Here is a 21277-nt window from a genome sequence, read left to right as displayed (position 1 = left end):
TTTTTTGGTTTCAATTTGGCCATTGTTGGTGATATTTAGAGAATAAATATTGAATCACATTAAAATAGCGAATAATGGGGAAATGACATTAAATTGGAGTAAAAGGAAGTCATGTGATGCACACATCAGCTCGTTTTAATGAAACAATGTAGCAAAATTCCCTGCAAATCCTCTTTTTTTTTTGGCACAAAACATATTTAAGTTTTGAAAATAAAGATATCTGCACTTCTGTGAAATAATATACACTAAATTTCAAGCTTGCTTTATAGGACTTGTATTGATGTGTCACTATCATTGACTAGCTCAATTAGTTCCAGTAATGCTATCTGTTGGAAAACAGCAAGAACTTATTCAACTACCCAAAAGATTGTGTATAGTTAGATCAGCTATAATATTATTATTACTGTACTACAACAAAGAGACAGTAGGCTAAAAATAACTAAACAAATTAAGTAAAGAATAGAAATCTCATATTTATTAACAAAAACAATTTTTCACAACTATACTTAAAACTTAAAATACTCAAACATCAACTATTTGGCAGTGTAACAGGCCATAAAATAACATTTTGTAACCACTTCACATGTCTTGCAATCAGTATCTTTTCCCAATCATTGTGTTTGGAAAATGTCATGGATTGGGCTAAAAAAGCTTCTTCTTTCAATAAATCCCAGTCGATTTTTTTGTGAATTTCGCATTCCAGTTTGTTCCTCTTGCGTTGCTTGTCATCTTCAAACGAATCACCTGTATTCTTAAACTTGGGAGGACAAGACCCATCATTTGTGTTGAGGAGCTGGAACTCATGTAAAATGTATCGACGATGATTCCATAATGTTTCATGCCCGGGATACACAGTTTGCAAACTGCTGAGTAGCACCAATTCTTTCTCCAGGGCGTTATTGAAGGCAGCTAGTTCTCTGTCATTGATGACTGAAAGATGGCAGTTGCTCTTTGCACCATCCGAATTCGCAGAGTGGATGGGACAAGACAATGATTCACGTGAGGATTGCTTTGATGTGCTTCTCTTGCGAAGTGATGAAATGAGGAATTGACGGTAATGAAAGCCACTGTAATCGGAAATATGAGAAGTTATCCAGTGTTCTACTTCCAGAAGCTCTTCTGAAATAATCTACCGAAATGAAGAGTAATTTTATTACAATGAAAATTACAAATCAGGAGATAACTATGCAGAAAGATATTTAACACTTGAAATACGGAAGGTGTCATTTTGTCCCCTAGCAAACTTTTCTTGCTAACTGCTGCTCTGTTTTTCAATCAATCTGCTGTGTAGTAATATAACAATTTCAAGAAAATAGTGTGTTTCTTTAAGCCCGAACTAAAGGGTTATATTTAGAAGCATACACAGGTGTCCTTTTGACCCCTTTGAGAAAAAAGAAATACAAATACATTTACTGATGCTGAAACAGGGCAGAAACTCAAAAATGCCTCTTGGCACATATTGCAAGAACTCAAAGTATTCATAATGTTTTTATACATAAAAGGGAGCAGTAGCTGCTAGTTTCTGAAATGTAACTTAATGCAACTGAAACAGCACTAATTATTTTAATGGCATTTTGAACTTTTCAGAAATATGTAAGCATATATCTTTAAAATCTCTGAATCCTTTAAAATAAATTTAAATTTTTATTAGTAAGTTTATTTTTAACTAATTTTTATAAATATATAACATTATACAGGGAACAATGCAGATTTATTTTGCCAAGAGAAACACTTTTATTTTAATGTCGCTCCTCTGGGAGGTTTTTAAAAAGAAAATTAAGATGATTTATTCGAAAAAATTCTGTACTTTCTTACAGGTTTAGAACCTACTACAACATTTTTTTTTAAATTTATCTATCATTCAAAGTTGTTCTTGGGTTTGAAGAAATTATGGTAAACAAAAATATATACCTAAATCAATCATCAACTCAGGAAATAAAATAGAAAACTCAAAGCAATTACAGTGTTGTGAAACAGTTTAGTGGAGCCATAATTATATTGACAAACAACTTGTAGTGACAGATAATTAAGAGCAATAGTAAATGCATAATGAGCATTCATTTGAAGGGATGTTTTTTAGTTGGATCAATGACTGTTCTTTAGAAAATTCTTCAGAAAATTATCCTCTTATACGTAAGTCTGCAAATTTACTTCTGAGAAAACTGTATTACACCACGGTTAAAGCCAGGGTTCGCTCAAAAGTGCATGATTGTGCAATTCCTGCAAATGGTTCTAAAATCCTAATTAATTAAAATTCCTTTGCGGGCAGTTACCACTGATTACCATACTTGTTTACATTGAGAAGGAATAAAAGGTGGAAAAAGTGAAGCCTTTAATTCTTGAAGCAAGGCTCCCAGGTCACAGGATATATTTGAAAGTAAAGAGATTTCAAGAAATTAAGTTTATTCCACTCGTTTTACGTAAAACGTGTCTCCTACTTGTCGAAGTTGAACCATGTGACTTGAGATCTTTGCCTCAGTCTTTCCTGAGCCAAAGATTGGGCTTGTTCTCTCCAGTTACTAATTTCTGCTCTAAGCTTGCGTATAAGTCAGGGATTCTAATGTACCTTGTCCATTAGAATCCCTGCTCTAATGGGCAAGGTTAGACCAGGGTAACCTTGTTCCCCTCCCTAGTAGACCAGAAAATTGAAAAAATAATTGCTTTTTACATTTCTTTTAAGTACTTTAAGACTGTTTAAGACATTCAGTATTAAAAAAACATCTGCAGTAAAAATATTCTTGTCTAACTCTTCAATGAAAATATTTTACTTTGTTTGCATTGTGTATGATATTGAGTGAAATTCCCTCATTTTCTTTCTTCCTTCTTTACTTTAACAAAGCAAAACAGCCATAAAAGTGTTTTCCCTTAAATCTTAAAAATGAAATTCGGAGAACTTGGCCAATTAGCAGAAACTATATTTAAGAACTTTTTTTTTCAATCCAGAAAAATCAAGAAAAAAGTTATTACCTTGACACATAAATGCAGTATCTCTTGCATCAACCATGAACGATGGCACCATGCATAATAATTATTTGGATATAAAGAAGCAACCCTAGTGCAAACAAAAAATTCATGCTCAATAACTTGCTGTAAAATACATGAAGAAACTTGGCTTTTCTTCCTGAGCTCTAATAATACAAATTTTCTGGAAGAAAAAAAAAACACATTTTGTAACAAAAATTACTACATACAGATAAATTTAAAAATACTGTTTTATCCTGAGAGCTGGATAATTTAAAGTTTGCATGGTTTTCAAGGGAACATTAAAAAAATATAATTGTTTTATAAATATACTTGCATTTTGTATACACTATTAAAGATCTCCTCAAAAGTAAACTAGTATGTTGTGGCCATCACGAAACTTTCTTCTATATTTTTCTTTTCTTTTCTGATCCCTCCCCATGCTTGACGAGGAAGCAATATTCCCAACGAAAACAAAATTACACATGCAAAAACTTGACGACCATTCCAATGTCTGAATTATTGCAAAAGCAAAGCAAAGAGCGAAAATTGAAAGTTATTTTAAAAGCCTTGCTTGAATTAATTAAATATTTTATTGTTAACAAGAATAAGATGGCAACAGTTAAAAATTTTAAATCATTGAGATAATATTTCCGATCATTTCCATACAATTAAAATCACGAGAAATACGCAGACGACAATCTATTACGATTTATCTTTCTTATTGTTGCATTAATAAAAATATTTTTATTCGCAAAAAAAAAAAAAGAAAAGAAAAGAAAAGAAGAAAATCAACACCTCTTGGAGCGATTGGCGTCAAAATTGAACCAAAGCCTGTTTACATATGGATTCACATATATTCCAAATTTCAACCAGAATGTAGCATTACTTCTTGAGATAGGGCACTCACAATGGAAAAAAAGAACGGGCAATTGCACTACCCCCTTTTTAGCTGTTGACACCAAAATAAAATCAGCTTTTATACCCACTAAGGGCTACTTGCCGATAAATTTTTCTTTCATTCCGTTCACTATTTCTCGAGATACAGCAGTCACAATTGACGACAAAAAACGTTCTATAACTCAACTCGTTTGAGTTATTGACACCAAAATTGAATCAGCACCTGTTCCTGTTAATGGCAACATATGGACCAAATTTTGTTTTATTCCGCCAGTTATTTCCTGAGGAATAGCAAGCACACGTAACTCAAAAAACGTCTCATTGCTCCACCTCCTTTGGAGGAATTTGCGCCAAAAACCAATGGGCACAAGTTCACATAGGGGCACATATGTGTACCAAATTTCGTTCAATTTCATGCGGTAGTTTTTGCTGTAGAGGGGCCACAAAAAACTGGTCACACACACAGACAGACAGACAGACATTTTCCAAAAATAGTCGAAATGGACTCAGCACACCTCAAAACGTTCGAATCCGTCAAAATTCAAAATTCAAAAATTTGCTTGAATCCAATACTTTCTTCTACATATTAGATATAGAAGAAAGTAAAAAAGGAAGGTTATTCATACTATACAAAGCAATTATGTTTACAACAACTCATAGAACAGCTTAAAACCTCTCATTTGACTTGCTTAATACAAACTTGATTATGCAGGGGGGAAAAAACAATTCTGGCCTTGCATCATTTGGTTTATCAATGTAGACAAGTTGCAACAACTCAAAGCCAGTTATCAAAATTTCCATCTGGTCCCAAATAATCACTTTAAATTTTTTATTAATATGCTTCATCTTTGAATTTCTATACCTTTAAAGTATAGTATAAGCTTATGTAAGCATTTCATTTCACAAACAAAAAAAAAAGAAATATAAAATACAATTTTGATTTTTTCTTTTGCATTTTCCCACTTGACTTACTAGGATGGAAGAAAATGGGTATATAGAAGAAACAAGCTTGCACACCATCAGATCTGATTGTTCAAGAACTTCAGAATTTTTCCCGATAGGTAATTTTGTTTGTTTTTTTGCCTAACAGGCCTTTTTCTGACAGTCTAAGTTGTTTTATTTTCAGGATCAGAATCAAATGTCCATTACAGTCTTTTCTACTACCCATTTGTTCCTAAATTAGCACTTCCTATAAAGCAGTTGTCAGTTGTATTTAAAACAAACTTTCAAATATTTTACCTCAAAATCTTTTCAAGCAATACTGCCGTGCTAAGCACAAAAGTCGTATCTGCATTTTTTTTATCAAAATTGAGTTATGGTCACCAGGTGGTTTTTTGTCACATATTTCACCTAAATAGAATGTTTTATGGTCATATGCCTATTGAAAATATTTTTTAAAAAATTCTAAAAAAAAAATCCATCTGAATCAAATACATAGAGTCGCACAACTTTAAACAGTAGTTTCTCATTTTGAACTCAGCTGCAAATATGACTTTTGTGCTTAGCACGACAGTATACTTTTGCTGCTTTACTCTTAGTAGTATTTCATTCTGAGATCATAATTTACAATTCCAGTCATTTTCCCAGTAGTATGGACATACAGGGTGCGATTGAAAAGTAACCGAACTTTTGTCACCACGCGGTTTTCAGGCATCAAAAAAGAATGCATGTTGGCAGGAAATGTGCATCTGTCTTGCTCTTGAGGGCCCAACACGAATTAGTGCGCTACCAGCAGCGGTCGAGTAAATATCACTCTATGCGCAAAGGTTCTTTTTGTAGTCCGTTACGTTTTTAAAGTAACGGACTACAAAAAGAACAGTGGTGAAAATGCTATGAACAATTGATCAGAGTTATACAATCAAGTTTTGCATAAAACTAAAAAAGACCTTTACCTAGACCCAAGACCTGCTTAAGGAACCCATTGGAAATGATGTTCTTTCCCAGTCTAAACACCAAACAGATTGATCACGTGTTTTGCCCATCGGCGGACATGATGTCAGAGCTCAAGAGTTGAGGATCTTTTTGCTGATAGCATTGCAGAAAGTAAATTTAAAAATAGCAACAGTTAAAAGATTTACTGAGTTGAGTTGCTATGAGATGCAACAAAAGCAAATTTTGACGATGTCATGTCGTTGCTTAGGGTGTAAATGAGACTGCTTAAATAGCAAGTCAATCAATCTCTTACCATTTGGTTCTGTTCTGCAGACGGTGTGTGTTTTTGATTTGAGTATGTGGGTTCGGTAATTGATTTATCCAGGCAGAGGACGTGGAAGTTTATCTTGAGAAATGTAATAACAAGATTTGATAGCCTGCTAAAAGTGCAGGATGTTCTAAAACAGCGCCCTAAATGTAACAAAGGAGTTTTTTTCTTAAGGAATTTAAATTTGAAGAGTTGACGTTTTAAGAATTAGGCCTAACAGGGCCAGAAGGTTCATCTGGCATACACCTGATTACGAAGCCGGTCGGGCTGGGCTGAATCTAGTATAAGGTGAGGTGTCCTCCACTAATAGATGGTTCCTGTTTTGTCTGAAGCTGGGTAAATAATTTCCTGTGCTGCCTCTTCTGTGGCATGGGTGTACTTGGGATTGAATGACCATGGATTTGGTCTGCCGTCCATGAGTGGACGTTTTCAACTCGTCTAAACATTTGATAGGTGGATGTTTCCTTCGTATTGTATGCACCAAGTTTTAAGTATGGACTGCCAATGGTATGAACTTTTTCAAAATAGTTTTCTGGACAGTTACCATTGTTGTGGCATTCTGTAGGATGATCTTTTTAATAATATTAAGAATGTTTTAGAACTGACGCTTTTAGTAACTGAATCTTGTGATAATTCTCTGTGACGTTTGTTTGTTGAGGGGTATTACTTTATTTGAATTGTTAATAGGGGATATGGTTTTCATTTATGTTTAATTGTGTTTTTCCTATTGTGTTTTTTCTTTAATTTACATTTTTACACAAGTTTTGAATAAATTGTTATTTAAATTTAAATTGAGTTTCTATTGTTCATTTCTCCTGGGCGGACCATTCCACATCAGTTGGTCTTCTAGGCCAACAGTCCTGGACACAAATTTATGAATGGCGCAAAACGTTCAAAGACGGCCAAGAGGACATTGAAGACTAACAATACGCAGGGAGACCTTCAATGTCAAAATGCTGATGAAAAAGTCAAAAGGTTTCGTGAATTCTTGAAGATCGACAGTCGAGGATCGATATTCAAGAATTCCAAGAGATGTGTGAAGAGTTAAATATAACTTACTACAGCGTTCAAAAAAATGTGATGGAAGAATTGAGAATGCTCAAGGTGTGCCTGAAACTGGTTCCCAAGGCATTGACCAAGCATGGCTTCTCAGTGCTTCCCCCATTCCTCCTACAGTGCAGACATGTCTCCCTTGGACATTTTTTTGTTCCTGCTCATCAAAAGGAATCTGAATTGAAGGCCTTTCCAATCGATATCGGACATTTAAAAAAGTAACCACCAATTTAAATGCTATCCCGGAAGACGTATTTAAAAAATGCTTTGAACTGTCGAAGAACCACTGCCGCAGGTGTATCAAAGCCCAAGGGATGTATTTCAAAGAATATTAAGTGCATTTGTCAAAAAGTTTAATAAAATTGTTGTTCCAGCAAAGGTTTGGTTATATAATGGGGAATGCTTGGAGAATTAGGAAGTAAGGAGGTTTTAAATGATCAGATCTGCTATTCTATTAAATGCCAATTCATGGCACAAATTTTAAAGAAATTTACTGTGATATGAATTGTGGGCAGGAATAATGCCAGTAATTTTAAGAAAGTATTAAAAAAAAGATAAAATTTTAAAAAACTGACAAATTTATTAAGGATAATAAAAAAACTGGACGGAATTTATTGTTAAGTGGGAATGCATAAGATTTGGTGTTAAAATTGGGAGTGTTGGTAACTCAATAAAGTGGCTTGCAGCTGCAATGCAAGTTCAGAACAAAAATATTTGAACTTGATTTTTATGCTGAGTAATGTTTATTAGCAAAAGATATAAATGTAAAAGTTTCCTCTACCTTCCCCACACTTGAATTCTTATTTTTTAATGCTCAAAAAATTCAAAAAAAAAAAGAAGGAAAAAAAATTAAGGCCAGCACTTACAAAAAGGAGAGCTCAGGTGGGATGGATTTTTCTTTGAAAACAAACCAAAGAAATACAGTAGATTAAAAGGCTCTTATCAATTCAAATCAAACTTAATTACCTATGTGCAAATACTTGTGAACTTTTCGGCTTACGACTCAGGACAATTTCTGTAAACCGTAGTTCATCTGAAGGCTGCAACAAGTTTTGGCACAAAAGTTCCTTTCTAAATGAGAAAATGAAAGAATAAAAAATACAGAGAAGAATATTTCTCCTTACAAACTGATGTACAGTACTAAAAGCCTGTATTTATCTCATGTAATAAAATTAATTATACTTTTTTTTTTAGAATTAAGCATATAATAAACTTAAAAAACACAAATACATGCAGCTTGATTATAAGAACATAAAATACCTAGTTTTTTAAGAGGAGATTAATTTTTCCTTATTTCTTCAAAAGAAAAGGAAGTGTTTAAAAAGAAAAAAATGACTTGAGGTTTTTTTTTTTTAATCTACATTATTGTATTAGTATGACTTTATTACAAGAAATACCTTTAAACCACTATTTATATAATGTGTTTTGTCTCTGATACATAAGTTTATTAAAAACTTACATCTGTTGATTGTATCTGGTTAAACTAAGACCACCATGAGACCTTATGTGCTTGCTTTTTGCTTTATGTTAAAAATAGAAGAAAAAGGGAAAAAAAAAATACTATTAGAAGTGCAGGAATTTTCTGATCAAAGGCTCTGATGGTCATGAATAAGAAATCAAGCTTATCAGAACGTAGGTCAAAAGGCTCAGAAAGTAACCTTTAAGGCCGTTGAGACTATTTTTGTTTTAGTGATCTGACATTCATTGATCATTTGAAAGTTAAGCAATGCAACATTAAGTTCAATGATTTGTTTAAAATGTTTTTGTGACTTACAGAAAAATACCAAAAGAGAAAAAATGTACATTAGAACCTTGTTCAGCCAGCCCTTGATGATCCGGTTTGAATTTGTAGCCTTTTTTCTTTTTTTTAAATGAGTTGACATGGAAACCAATTTTATTAATGATTGCAAGAATGTAACTATAAGTATGCAAAACATTTCACTTTTTTTAAAATCAATATATGAGGCAGTGAGAAGCAAAGGGATGCAAGTGGACATTTTCAAGTTTTAAGTAAAACGTGTATAAAGATTACGTCCCAGGTAGGCTTTAATTGAATTTTTTTTCTAAATCATACTATACAGCAGCACCTACCAGAGCTACTAGTGCTATCTCTTGCCCCAAGACAGAGGAGGGGTTCAACTACCATTTGTACTGGTTGTTTCCAAATTTTTAATTTTGCCACTTGCATCCCTTTGCTTCTCACTACCTCATATAATAAATCTTTTGAGTGAACATGCTTCTTTCAAATGACACACTTGTCTGAAATCAAAAAACAGTGGACTAATTCTTTGTTAAGAAATGGCATGAAAAATTATTTATTGAATTCCTTGTAAATAGTTCTATGAAATTTTTTAACAAAATGTGGTTTCATCATAATCATTGGTAAGTCTAATCATTTAAGGATTCGTTTTGCTTATCACAAATATTGCATAGATTACTGATCCTCCAGATTGCCTTAGTTCCATTTAGTTTGGACAAACGAAACTGAACTGTTCTCAATGGGGGGGGGGGGGGACTGATTTCATTAAAAACCTTCGATTAATATAAACAAATGTTACCTTGCATTCCAAACTGTTTCAATTTCAGGATTAATCAACAAAATGGCACAAGTCCAAATTAGCAAATTATCTGGATCTATAATTTAAAGAACACAACTAAATTTTAAAAAACATGCACTCAAAGTACTCAGCATATGATCAGAACAATCTAAGGCTCACTATAGAATGCAGTACTCACTATTCACTGCATCACACATATTAAAATGCAGGATGAATTTTATAAAAATTCTTCACTGAATCATATTCAAATTAAATATTTTTTTAAAAAAAGCACACCAATTAAGTTAGTGAACAAAAATTTTGTTATTTAAAGTTTTTTAAACTTTTGTTGGAAAGTTATAAAAATAAACTTTAAAATGTCTTTAACTGAAAGCTATGTCTGGCACTCCAGGCAATCATCAGACATGGTACTCCACCCAGCCATCCCACAGAAAATCAATGAAACAAAAAAGTATTACATTAGCACTTCATTTTCAAAAATGAATAATGTGCCCAAAACCAAATCTATATTTTTAAGTTCAAATTATGATAGAATAAAAATCATCTTTTTCATTACCTTTAATTGGTTTTTAAGGTTATAAAATATCCGGAAATTATGCATAATTGGGAGAGGTGGTAAGGGAACTTTTGTCCCTGCCTCATGAAGTGCATGGGGATAAACTTTTTTATTAGAAAATATTATTCAGAATATTATAAAAGAAATTATATGTAATACTCCATTTAGTTTTTTGCTTGTTTTGATCAACATGCAGTAGGAGCCTTAAGACCCAATACAGTCAGATCTCCATATATCGATGTAGCAAACTGTTGGAAAAAATTTGATTTGGAGAAATTTTGATACACAGAAGCAAATTCAATTTTTTCATAATTACTTCAAAAACATTAAAGTTAAAGCAAACTCCATTAATGCTTTACATGCTAATAACACTCAATGAAAGTTATGAATTTAAAGATAAATGAATATAAAAGATTTATTGAACATTGCATACCTTTGAAAAAAAAAAAGGAATAGGTATCTTGCTAAACCGCCAATTTTGTAGAAAGTTCAGAAAAAATATGTTTACATTTATTCCGTCCTCTAAAAACTTAAACAGGAACATTTTCCACAAATTGAAGCTCACGACACTGTTTTAAGTGCTTCTTGCATTTCTTTTTTAATGGCTTGGTAATGTTTTCATATTAACTTACTTCTTATGGACCTTACTCTTTATCGATTTACTTTTCAGTTTCAGTTTGATTTGAATTTTAAGTTTGATTTGTAATACAGTGCGGCGCAAAAGTTTAGGCACAATACAAATTTTTGAATAAAAAGAAAACTATTCAAAAGAATGCTTTAAAATTTCTACTGTAGGTGGCTAGTTTGATCCTAAATATGTGTTGGAAATTTTGAAAAACATAACTGTAACAAAAACTATAAAGTACAAACAACATTTTTTGGACTGTCGAAAAAGTTTAGGCACAAATCAGATTTTATGCAAATATATCTTGCAACGTCATGCGTGAAGGACCAGTGAGGTTCTTTTTCAACGAATTATCTATTGTAGCAACAGCTGAATTTGTTATCAAGATGCCTAAGTCTCTGCAGTTCTCATCTGAAGAAGTTGGAAAGCTCTGGAAGTTGTAAGCTGAAGGTAAATCCATTATGGAAATTTCAGTGATTTTAAATTGGTCTAAACGTGGTATTTATAAAGTTCTGAAACCTGGGAAACAATTCAAACCTGCATATCGCTCAGGAAGGCAGAGAAAAAGTACCTTTTGTGAGGATAGAAGAATTAAAAGAATGGCTCTAAATGGAAATTTGTCTCTTAATCGGATAAAAACTCGACTTGGATCAAAAATATCATGTGACACCATACGCAGACGAATAACCGAATCAGGATTTATCAAAAAACATAAGTTAGCTCAGTAACATCTTCTAATACAGTGTCATAAACAAGCAAGACTGCAGTAGAAAAAACTTCACATGCATTATAGTGATGAATGGATTAGTGTTCCATTCTCAGATGAAAAAAAAAAAGGAATTTAGACGCTTCAGATGGGTTTTCATACTATTGGCATGATTTGAGGAAAGATCCGAAGAACATATTCAGTAGGTAGTGGCTCGCTCATGGTATTGGGCGCTTTTTTCTTCAACGGACAAACTTCTTGAAGCTTTCTAAAGGAGGGACAAAATTCAGAAGTGCATCAAAATACTCTCAGCGAGCATTTATTAGCATTTGGTGAAGTCCTAAGTGGTCCTAAATAGACTTTCCAGCATGACAATGCTCCAATACATATTTCCCATAGTACAAAAAATGGCTTGGGTCTCAAAACATCAGTGTAATGAACTGACTAGTACTCAGTCCAGATTTTAATCTGATAAAAAAAACATCTGGGCAGTTCTTTCATGCGACGTATACCAGAATGAGAAGTAGCATTGTTGCTCTGTACAAGAGCTCAAATCAGCACTCGAGGAAACCTTGTACAAACTCACTACCAAAACCTTCCATAAAATCGTGATATCGATGGAAAGTCACATATTCGAGCTCATCAGATGCAATGATTACACAATAGACTACTAAAAGACTTATATGCTTTCTTAAATGTAAATATTTCGTTTTTGTGCCTGAATTTTTGCAACAGCAAAATTTTGATTTTTTTATGAAATTTTATTTTATTTTCTATGAATTATTTCCTAATTCAAAACATTAACTTGTTAGCCGATTGTTTAAATGCAGTAAAAATTTCAAAGCTATTCGGTATATACTTTTATTTTTATAAAAAGTTTTCGGTTGTGTCTTAAACTTTTGCGCTGCACTATATTTAAGAGTTTTGATATCATAATTCCAAAAAACCTAAAAACTGCCAATGATGGGGGTCTGGGGCTCTTCCCCAGAATTTTTTTGAAATTTAAGTCCAAAAAACTCTATGGTAGGCCATTTTGGTAAAGTTCAGGGAAAGGAAAGGTTCAGGGACTCTTACATCAATTATTTCAAACATATAGTTTCAAAATCACAATATTGGGTGACCTTCAAAAATATTAGAGAAAGAGGGGAGCAATCTGGGCTTTCCCTGAAATTGAAGCTTTAAAAACGAAATTGTACTCCATCTTTCATAACGTTTATAAGCTTTTTGAATGCACTATCGAAGGGATGGAGTTCAGGAACCCTCCTTCGGCAATATTTCGAAATTGAAGTTCCAAAAACACAATTTTAGACGATGTTGGATAATTTTAGGGGTAAAAGCATTCGCAGCTCCCCACTATTAGTTTTTTGCCCATCGTAAACATTTTTATTGCAGCATTAAAATCGCTTAGGACATTAAGATTTTCACTTTTGCAACATAAAACAGTTCTGATCCGAAAGTCTACCCAAGGTAGCACCAACAAAAAAGAACAGAAGGAAAAGTGGGGGAAGGGTATGGCCGACTAATGTAATGAACTGGCACCATTCCCCCACGCAGTCTTCATTTGAAAAATAATTCTTTTATAAGATAGCAGGTAAAAAAGTCGCTTCAGTGAAGTAGATATATTTTTTAAACAAGGTACACTTTCCAATGTTCATTAATTAAAAAAAGAAATAGAAGAACTGAATCCTAACTCCAGGCAGGGTCCTGGAACCACATCCTTCTTAAGGCACTCAAATATAGCCTAAAGTGGTAATTTCAATTTTTAAGGCTTCAGTTTCTAAATCTTTTTCTAGGAATAGTACCCTCCTTACCAAAACACATGACTTAAGACCGACTAAAAGCTTTAATACTTTAATTTTGGAAATTTTTTGAATGAATCTTCCAACACCCTTCCCCTTTAAGTCATCCAAAGATAACCCGAAACAAAGCTCTTAAAATTTCAGAAACGGAAATATTTCGGGCCAGTTTGCGGAATACCCCCCTCCCCTCTCATTTTGTTTACTAAAGGCAGTGTAAGTTTGTGTTTAAGATTTTTCTACTGAAAGAGCAACTATACTATCCACACATCGCTAAAGACAGCCCAAAGTTTTACGACTCCTGAATTCTTCAACTCGTAACTCACTCAAAAATGGTCAAAATAGCATTTCAATACTTCAACATGGAGAAATTTTCGGGGAGAGAACCCCCCTCCCTCCCCTCCCCAAAATCCTTCTCCTAAGCTAACTAAGTTTGACTTAAATTTGCGGTTTCCCCTTTTCATCACCGAAGATTTGAGAATTTAAATTCCAAAATTTATTGAGAGAAAGCCTTTATGAGAGGACTAGGCTGTCCACTTGCAATAAATCGACAGCCTGGTTATTCCATATTTCAGACTGATGAATCTATAACAAGGACAAAACTGCATTCTCTGGATAAAATACTTGTGCTGTAAGAATATATTACATGTAGTTATGTCTTAGCTATGACTTAGGGGCTGTAACTTGCTAATTTTCTATTTGGTTCAATGCTTTCATAAGATTTCCTGACAGCATCTCGTTTCTTTGTGATAGTTGACACGGTGCTTGCAGGGAAAAAAATTTAGTCAAAATGTGATTTTTCTGCATTCCACTATATAATTCATTAAATCCATTTTATCTACAACATTAAGGGATTTTCATTTTGACATTGTAATCAAGAGGGAAAATAAAATCAAACCAAATTGGCAAAGCACTAGTTGGAGCAATTTCCTCTGAAACTAAGGATTGAAGAGAGAATGCACCATCCGGCAAATAGCAAAAGGGTAGCTAGAAACTGGTTTTGCAAAAAAACATGTTGTAACTGAAAATCGAAAACGACTATGAGGAATCCAATCTAGGGATTCCAGAAGGGAGAAACAGCTTGCTTGTCTACCCTAGGGATCCAACCCTCAACTTCAGCTGACTTGTGGTGTTTGTAGTGACCTTTACTAACCTTACATTTTCCCCTCACTTTTTGTGAGATAAAATGTCTAGAGGAATAAAATCTCCAATATCTCTTGGGATAAAAAAAATGGTATATGGAGATTTTCTTAACATACAGAGAGTTTTTCATGGACATGTAGATATGCTAGAAGTTTGACACGTAGAAAATTTTGATGTGTGTAAGTTTGATACATGGAAATTCAACTGTAGTCAAGACTTTAGTTATTGGTTTTATAAGTTATTTAAGTGAAGCATTTTATTTTGAAACAGGTAACTAATTATCACATCTACACAGCTTAGCAGCAGTTTTACAACCTTAACTTCAAAAAGTATTAAGCACTGCATACAGCTACCTATTTTTCTTTAAATTCCATGCTGATCTATTATGCAATGGGAAACAAATATGGTAATAAAAACCAAAATTCGAAAATAAAATTGCACTCATTAAATATATTACTAAATGTATAGACAATACACACATATAGATTTGATTTACCCTATCTTATCTCCATATTCTAATGGAAGAAAAAAAAATTGATTCATGAAAATTTACTCACCAATTTTATGAGGTTTTTTCCTCCAGGAAAAGAAATTTGAGTATGCATATACATAAACATGCTTCACACACCAGTCCTCTAATGCAACTTTGTGCTCTATATGAATGACAGGACAGGTATTTCTTGTCGATTCATGAACCGGTAATATATCAAATTCATCTCTGAAAATTTTGATAAAAACATTAGGGTCATTCTCCAGAAATATACAACTTTTGAATGCAAATATTTTTCAATTTCGAAACCTTTTGTTTTCTTTTTTTTTTTCATTCTTACATGAAAGTGTTACCTACTGGAAGTAACCATAAACAATGGCCCAGCTAAATTCCAATTATTTTACTCATAAATAAAAAAAATTTTAAAATGCCGTGATAAGGACAATGAAAAAGAAACTTTTAATGTTTAAAAATCGGGGTCAATTCAATATCAAAGTAGTAATTTTGTTACTTGTACAAACAATCAGCTATTTTAATGATTAGTGGGAACATAATATTAAGCTCTCTTAACTAAAGCACGACTTATTTTTTAGTTATCGTTTTAGTTCAAATATGTGTTAAAAATAATAGTAAATTTGAGAATATATTCACAATTTATAATTTTGGTAGAATGCCTATTATTGATATAATTCCTGTCCATCATTTATTTTCACCTCAGAAATAATTGATAAGGTCTGTCACAGAGGTGAGATTCACGGAGGTGAGGAATTTTCCATTAACATAGGCCTAATAGATATGTTTTTCTGGGAAATATTTTTTTCTTTGTTGCTACAATCTGCACATGTTAAACATATGAAAACATGTTCACTTCTTTTTTTACATTAATTTACATCCCTGAAATTCAAGTTCACGGGGGTGAGAGTTCACAATAACCGCACTTTTGAAACAAAATCTATCTTCTTTTTTTTTCGACAAAAATCTCACAACTTCTTTATGGCTGAAAATAAACAAGGGGGTCCCTTGTATCATGGAAAATAAAATGTGATGTCAGTACTGCCACATGTGTTAGTGAAAAATGGAATTTTCGTGTTTAGGTAATGGATGTGAGAATGTATTGTGTGACATGGTTCCTTATCCTACTAAAACAAACTAATACACAACATTAAACAACTAAATACACTTAAACAATAAGTATTTAAGACACCTGGGTAAAGAATAATAAATATATAAATATATACTTTTAATTAAACAAGTTATTAAGCAACATAAACAGTCACACAAGGTGTATGACATGCCATAGAGGTGAGAATTCACATGTTGTGAACCAAAAATATATTAAAATAAAAATTATTCAAAAATTGTTGGCAGGTTTAAAAAGATATATTTATGATGAAATTAAGAAGCATTGTTAAATGAATTGTTCCATAAAGTTTTTACAATAAAAGGCGTGTGGCAGAAAAGTTATACTTTTTGAAGAATGACCCATTAATTGATAGAAATTCATTTTTATACTAAATTAAATTTGAACAAGCACATAAATATTTTCAAATTAAGTAAGTATTATTGAAGTTATACTATACATTATATCTAATCCTGAGAGAAAAAAAAAGTTCAACACTTGAAATAAAAGTCGACTTTAGTTTAATAAAATATATTTCATAATCGTCAAATCAGGTAAATTCTAAAAACTATCAATTAGTACAAATTTAAGTAGCAATAAATATAGAGCTATTACATAATTCAGCTTAGAGCTATTGTATGACATACATAAAAGCTCTATGTGATATAGCTCTAATTGTTTACTCTCTGCTATAAATTGAATAAAAAAATTTGTAATTTTACTACGCAAGTTTAATTTACTTTAATAGAATAATTATGTCTGTGCAACTTCAGAAATAAAATGAAGGATTTTTGGAGGAGTTTTGAAGGAGTAAAATGAGATTTCGAAGGAGTACAAATGGGCTGTCCTTAAATGGTGTCGCACTTTTATTCATCATATTTGAGTCTACTCCCCTTTGTCGCAAAAAGTCACCTTACTACTCTTGATCACATCATAACATATTGTTGTAATAACTTGTGTGATATCACTTTTTGTCACTCTCACTCTTACCCTTGCCACAATTTCATTAACCCCGTCTCCCGCTCAAGTTATGACATCACTCATGGATGACCCTTTTAACATTGTCAGAACTGTGATTTACTAAACAGTTGTTTTCTTTAACACAATCGTTTAATATAGTACAACTACTTATGTATTTTTAAATATTTAAATAATAATTAGCCAAACTGACTTTGGCTGCTGAGAGTGTGGAGGAGGGAAAAGCAATAATTATAACTACTTGAAAAAACAGTTAAGCACCATTTAAGCATGTTTTACTTCACTTATGAAATGTCTTAGTCATCTAATAATATTTTCACTTTCAACTTTTACGACTCCTATGCTCAATTTGTAAATCACATCTTTATGAAAAAAATAAATATACGAAATTACTACATCAAAATCGAAAATATACTTTTGCCCTTGTGATGATGTTAATTGTGGATTGAAGTATTTTAAGTCACTGTCATAGAGGAAAATTATATAGTCTTGAACTAAAAAAGAAGGAGTTTTGAAGGAGTTAAAACCAAAATGAAGGAGTTTGAAGTGCCCTTTAGTAAAATTTCCTGAATGAAGGAGTATTGGAGGAGTTTTGAAGGAGGGTACGAACCCTGAAAATGCAAAGATATACGCCTTGAAACTGTTTTTGTTAGTTTGTTAATGCTAGTTTTGAAGTTTTTGTAACATGTTAATTTTCAATATCTTATACCTGTTTTTCAGAATAAAAACAAAAATTATTGTTTACTTACTACTAGAGTTAAACTTGTTAAATTTTTGTTTACTCCTGTTTTTATTAATAACTTTTTAAAAAATTTATTTATTATTTTTTAAATTAGGCTAAGAATGCGACAGGTCCTATTACGGCCCAGAGTTGTTACTTGGTCTGAAAGGGGGGAGGGGGGGGGTTCCAAAATTCAAGGCTGTAGTTGTCATGTGGTCTACAGATACAGACACAATTTCCATTGACAAAATTTTCTTTTAATACATTAGATGCATACGGATATTAATTCAGGGGAAAAATTTACAAAAATCCTAACTGCATAAAAGGGCTGTTCGCAATTGATGTCTCTCTTTGAGGCGGTTTCTTGAAATGGTGAGTTTATGACAAGAGGTGAGTATAGTGGCGGATCCAGACGACCCTGTTGGGAGGGGCAAATGAGTAATGCATTATGGGGTACTAACGGAAAAGATATTTAAAAAATATTTAAGAGCTGAAGCATGAGGTGTTTTTTTTTCAAATAATGTGTATGATTTAAAGTGTTGAAGAATTTTCCCCAATCGTGTTTTGATAATAGAGTTTTGAAAATGTAATTTTAGATATTTTTAGTCATGCTAAAAACCAGGGGGTTCGGGGGAATTGAAGTCTTGAAAACTTAATTGTATAGGCCATCTACCACCTTTGATGCAGAAGACATGGGGTTCATAACTTTTTCTCCGAAATGTTTCGATGTAGAAGTTTCAAAAACGCAATTTTAGATGATCTTTGAATGATGTTGAAAGATAAGGAAAGAAGGACATCAGGGTTCATCTCCGGAAATTTTTCGAAATTGAAGTTCTGAAAACGCAGTTATAAGCCATCTTTTAAGACGTTGGGGGAAGATACATAGTTTGGAACTTTCCATCGGAAATATTCAAAATGGGAGCCGTGAAAATGCGTTGATTGGCCATCTTTGGTAGCTTTAAGGGAAGGGATGGGGTCAGGAGCTATCTACTTTTCCATATTGAAGTTTCAAAAAAACGCAATGTTAGTGGATTTTCATTGATGTTAGAGGAACGGCTCGGGCTCGGGGGCTCTCCCCCGGATTTTTTCGAAATTGAGGTCCTAAAAATGTAATTGAAGGCCTTCAAAGACATTAAGGCATGAGGTTCAAAACTCTCTCGGAAACAGTGGAGCAGTTAGGAGAAAGGTTTGGGGTTAAATTCCTCCCAGAACTGCAAAACATTCATTTCTACCCACCCACCCCTCCAAAAAAAAAAAAAAAAAAACGCGGAGTTTAAACAGTATTTAAGCTTTTCTAAGCAAAGTAGGTTCGAACAAAATATTTTACCGCTTATTGATTGGAAAAGTCACAAATCATTTTCCCAATTCTTAAATATATGAGTAATTCTTAAATATATGAGCACCCCTACTTTTATAAGAAAACTAAAATGGTCTTAATACAGCACAAAAGGGGATCATGCTCATCAGCACTTCCGGCACTTTCGTAGGGAGAGGAAGCCTACCACACTTTATTTTCTCTGTGGCTCCCTCCAAATTCTCATTGAAAGATCGGAACAGTTATTAGCTAGCATTTGACATTCCTAAAGACATTGATCAATAAAAAGATGATTTTTTGAATGACCTCACGAAAAATGAATATAAGATCAAAATAAAGGCAGGCACGTGCCAACAGAGCGGGGGCTGGAGAGGGGGGATTCGCCTCCCAATCTCTGAAGGAGAGGGGGCTAACTTCACCATCTTGCTCTTTCCCCCCACCCCCCACCCAGTTATTAAATGCTTGTAAAAATTACTGGAGGTGGATGTAATTGAGAGTAAAAGGGAGAAAAATGCTAATTTTTAAAAGGTATATGACATCTTTTAGATCAGCATTTCTTAATTTCTTTGATAAGTGGAACCCTTCTAAATGCTCACTTTTTTCGCAGAACCCTTAGTTTTTTGTCAATAGTTTGCAGTGGCGTAGCTAAGGTTCTGTTTGAGAGGGAGCCTAGGTGCTTATCTCAAAGAGACTATCACATTAACTATTTGTCATTAAATTGATAATTAAATACTTTATTATAAACCATGGTAATTATTGTTAACTGCTAATTATTATTTATGATAATAAAATACCAAAACACTCCTATTTGCATAGGTTGCTGGTGTCCCAAAAAAGTGGAAGATCAAAAGTGCGGGAGGGGGGCAGGTTTGGTGGCCGACAGACTATTGAAGTTAAATTTTTTCTTCAAAAATTGGGCAATTGAGTTTTTAAGTCATTATTAATGAATTGGCCTTCTTCCAAAAATTTGAGAAACGAACTCAAAAAGCTGGATCAGATGGTCACGGAAAAGATTCCCTCCTACAAAATCAAAGTTCCATTTTAGTTTTTACAAAATAATAACATGAAAAAAAGCATAAAACAAGCACTCTTATTAAGTAAGCTCTTTCTTTAAACACGTGAATAGATCATCACTATCATTTTTCATTCGACCCTTGGTTTTAAACTTAGAAAAGTAGAGGGGCAAAGTCCCTTTACTGTTGAAAGTGAGAGGGCAATTGCCCCCTCGTACGAGCCGCCTATGTCTATTTGTGATTCTGAGTATTTTTAAAAGGGATAAATAATCTCAGAATTTATGCATGAGTTATATGATCAAAATACCTTCTTAGTCGGGAAAAGAAATATTGATATCTTTTACCTACAATAGTGTTAATAATTCACTAAAATTTACAAAGAAAAAGTTTTTAAAACTTAAAAACTAAAATGTCTCTTATTTTACAACAATGTTTGAAGTTTAAAACCAAAGTTATAAATCAAGACTTTGATGTCAATGTATGTTATGTTGATTTAAATTGGTCCAAACTCGTTCAATGTTAAAATTGTGCTTTTAACTGCTGTCATAGATACTGGGAGAGTGACTAGTATTAATAGTAGAATATTTGAAGTTTACGTCAAAAATCGTATAGACAATATTTGGTAATAATGCAGGAAAGAGAATTTGGGATGTCCTTCAATAAGTTTTTCAACATTGAAGTCACTTTTAAACTATCTTTGGTGATATTAGGGGGTCAGTAGCTTCTTCCAGATTTTTTTTCGAAATAGAAGTGTTTACAAATGAAAAAAAAGGTGCTTTATGACTTATCTTTGAAAATTTTCGAAGTTGAATCTTAAAGGCACAATTTCAGGCGACAAATAAAATTATTCCTATAATAGTTAATCCTGATAGGTAATAAAGCTCATATTAGTATACAAAAGTAAAAGTACGTTTATTTTTAATTTTGGGAAAGCACTTTTATCGGTTTTTTAAGTGACAAGTTTGAAAGATGTGGAATGAAAACATGCAAGTCTCACGGCACCCCTGAGAGAGCTTCGTGGAACCCTCGGGTTCCACGGAACACAATTTAAGAAACTCTATTTTAGATGAAAGGAGTGAAGATGTTCCTTTTCTTCAAAGCTGGCGCCAAACCCGAAATAACTGGTTGGATGGAAAAATACA

General features: G+C 33.0%; 1 protein-coding gene across 2 annotated transcripts in view; it reads right to left on the bottom strand.

Annotated features, from left to right (window-relative positions):
• Window positions 1–436: 436 nt before the first annotated feature.
• LOC129222803 (protein prenyltransferase alpha subunit repeat-containing protein 1-like) overlaps window positions 437–21277 on the bottom strand; it is a 34029-nt gene continuing 13188 nt past the window's right edge. For both annotated transcript variants that reach the window (XM_054857360.1, XM_054857352.1), the window contains exons 3-7: window positions 15056–15216; window positions 9673–9748; window positions 8081–8185; window positions 2968–3145; window positions 437–1129 (exon numbers count right to left, since the gene is read on the bottom strand). In XM_054857360.1, coding sequence (XP_054713335.1) covers window positions 530–1129; window positions 2968–3145; window positions 8081–8185; window positions 9673–9748; window positions 15056–15216 — 1120 coding nt within the window. In that variant the 3' untranslated portion in view covers window positions 437–529. The remainder of the gene's footprint in view (window positions 1130–2967; window positions 3146–8080; window positions 8186–9672; window positions 9749–15055; window positions 15217–21277) is intronic.

This window comes from Uloborus diversus, chromosome 1, assembly GCF_026930045.1.
Source record: "Uloborus diversus isolate 005 chromosome 1, Udiv.v.3.1, whole genome shotgun sequence".
Taxonomy (NCBI): Eukaryota; Metazoa; Arthropoda; class Arachnida; order Araneae; family Uloboridae; genus Uloborus; species Uloborus diversus.
Note: the sequence above shows the minus strand (reverse complement) of the source record. Positions and strands in the feature narration are given on the sequence as shown.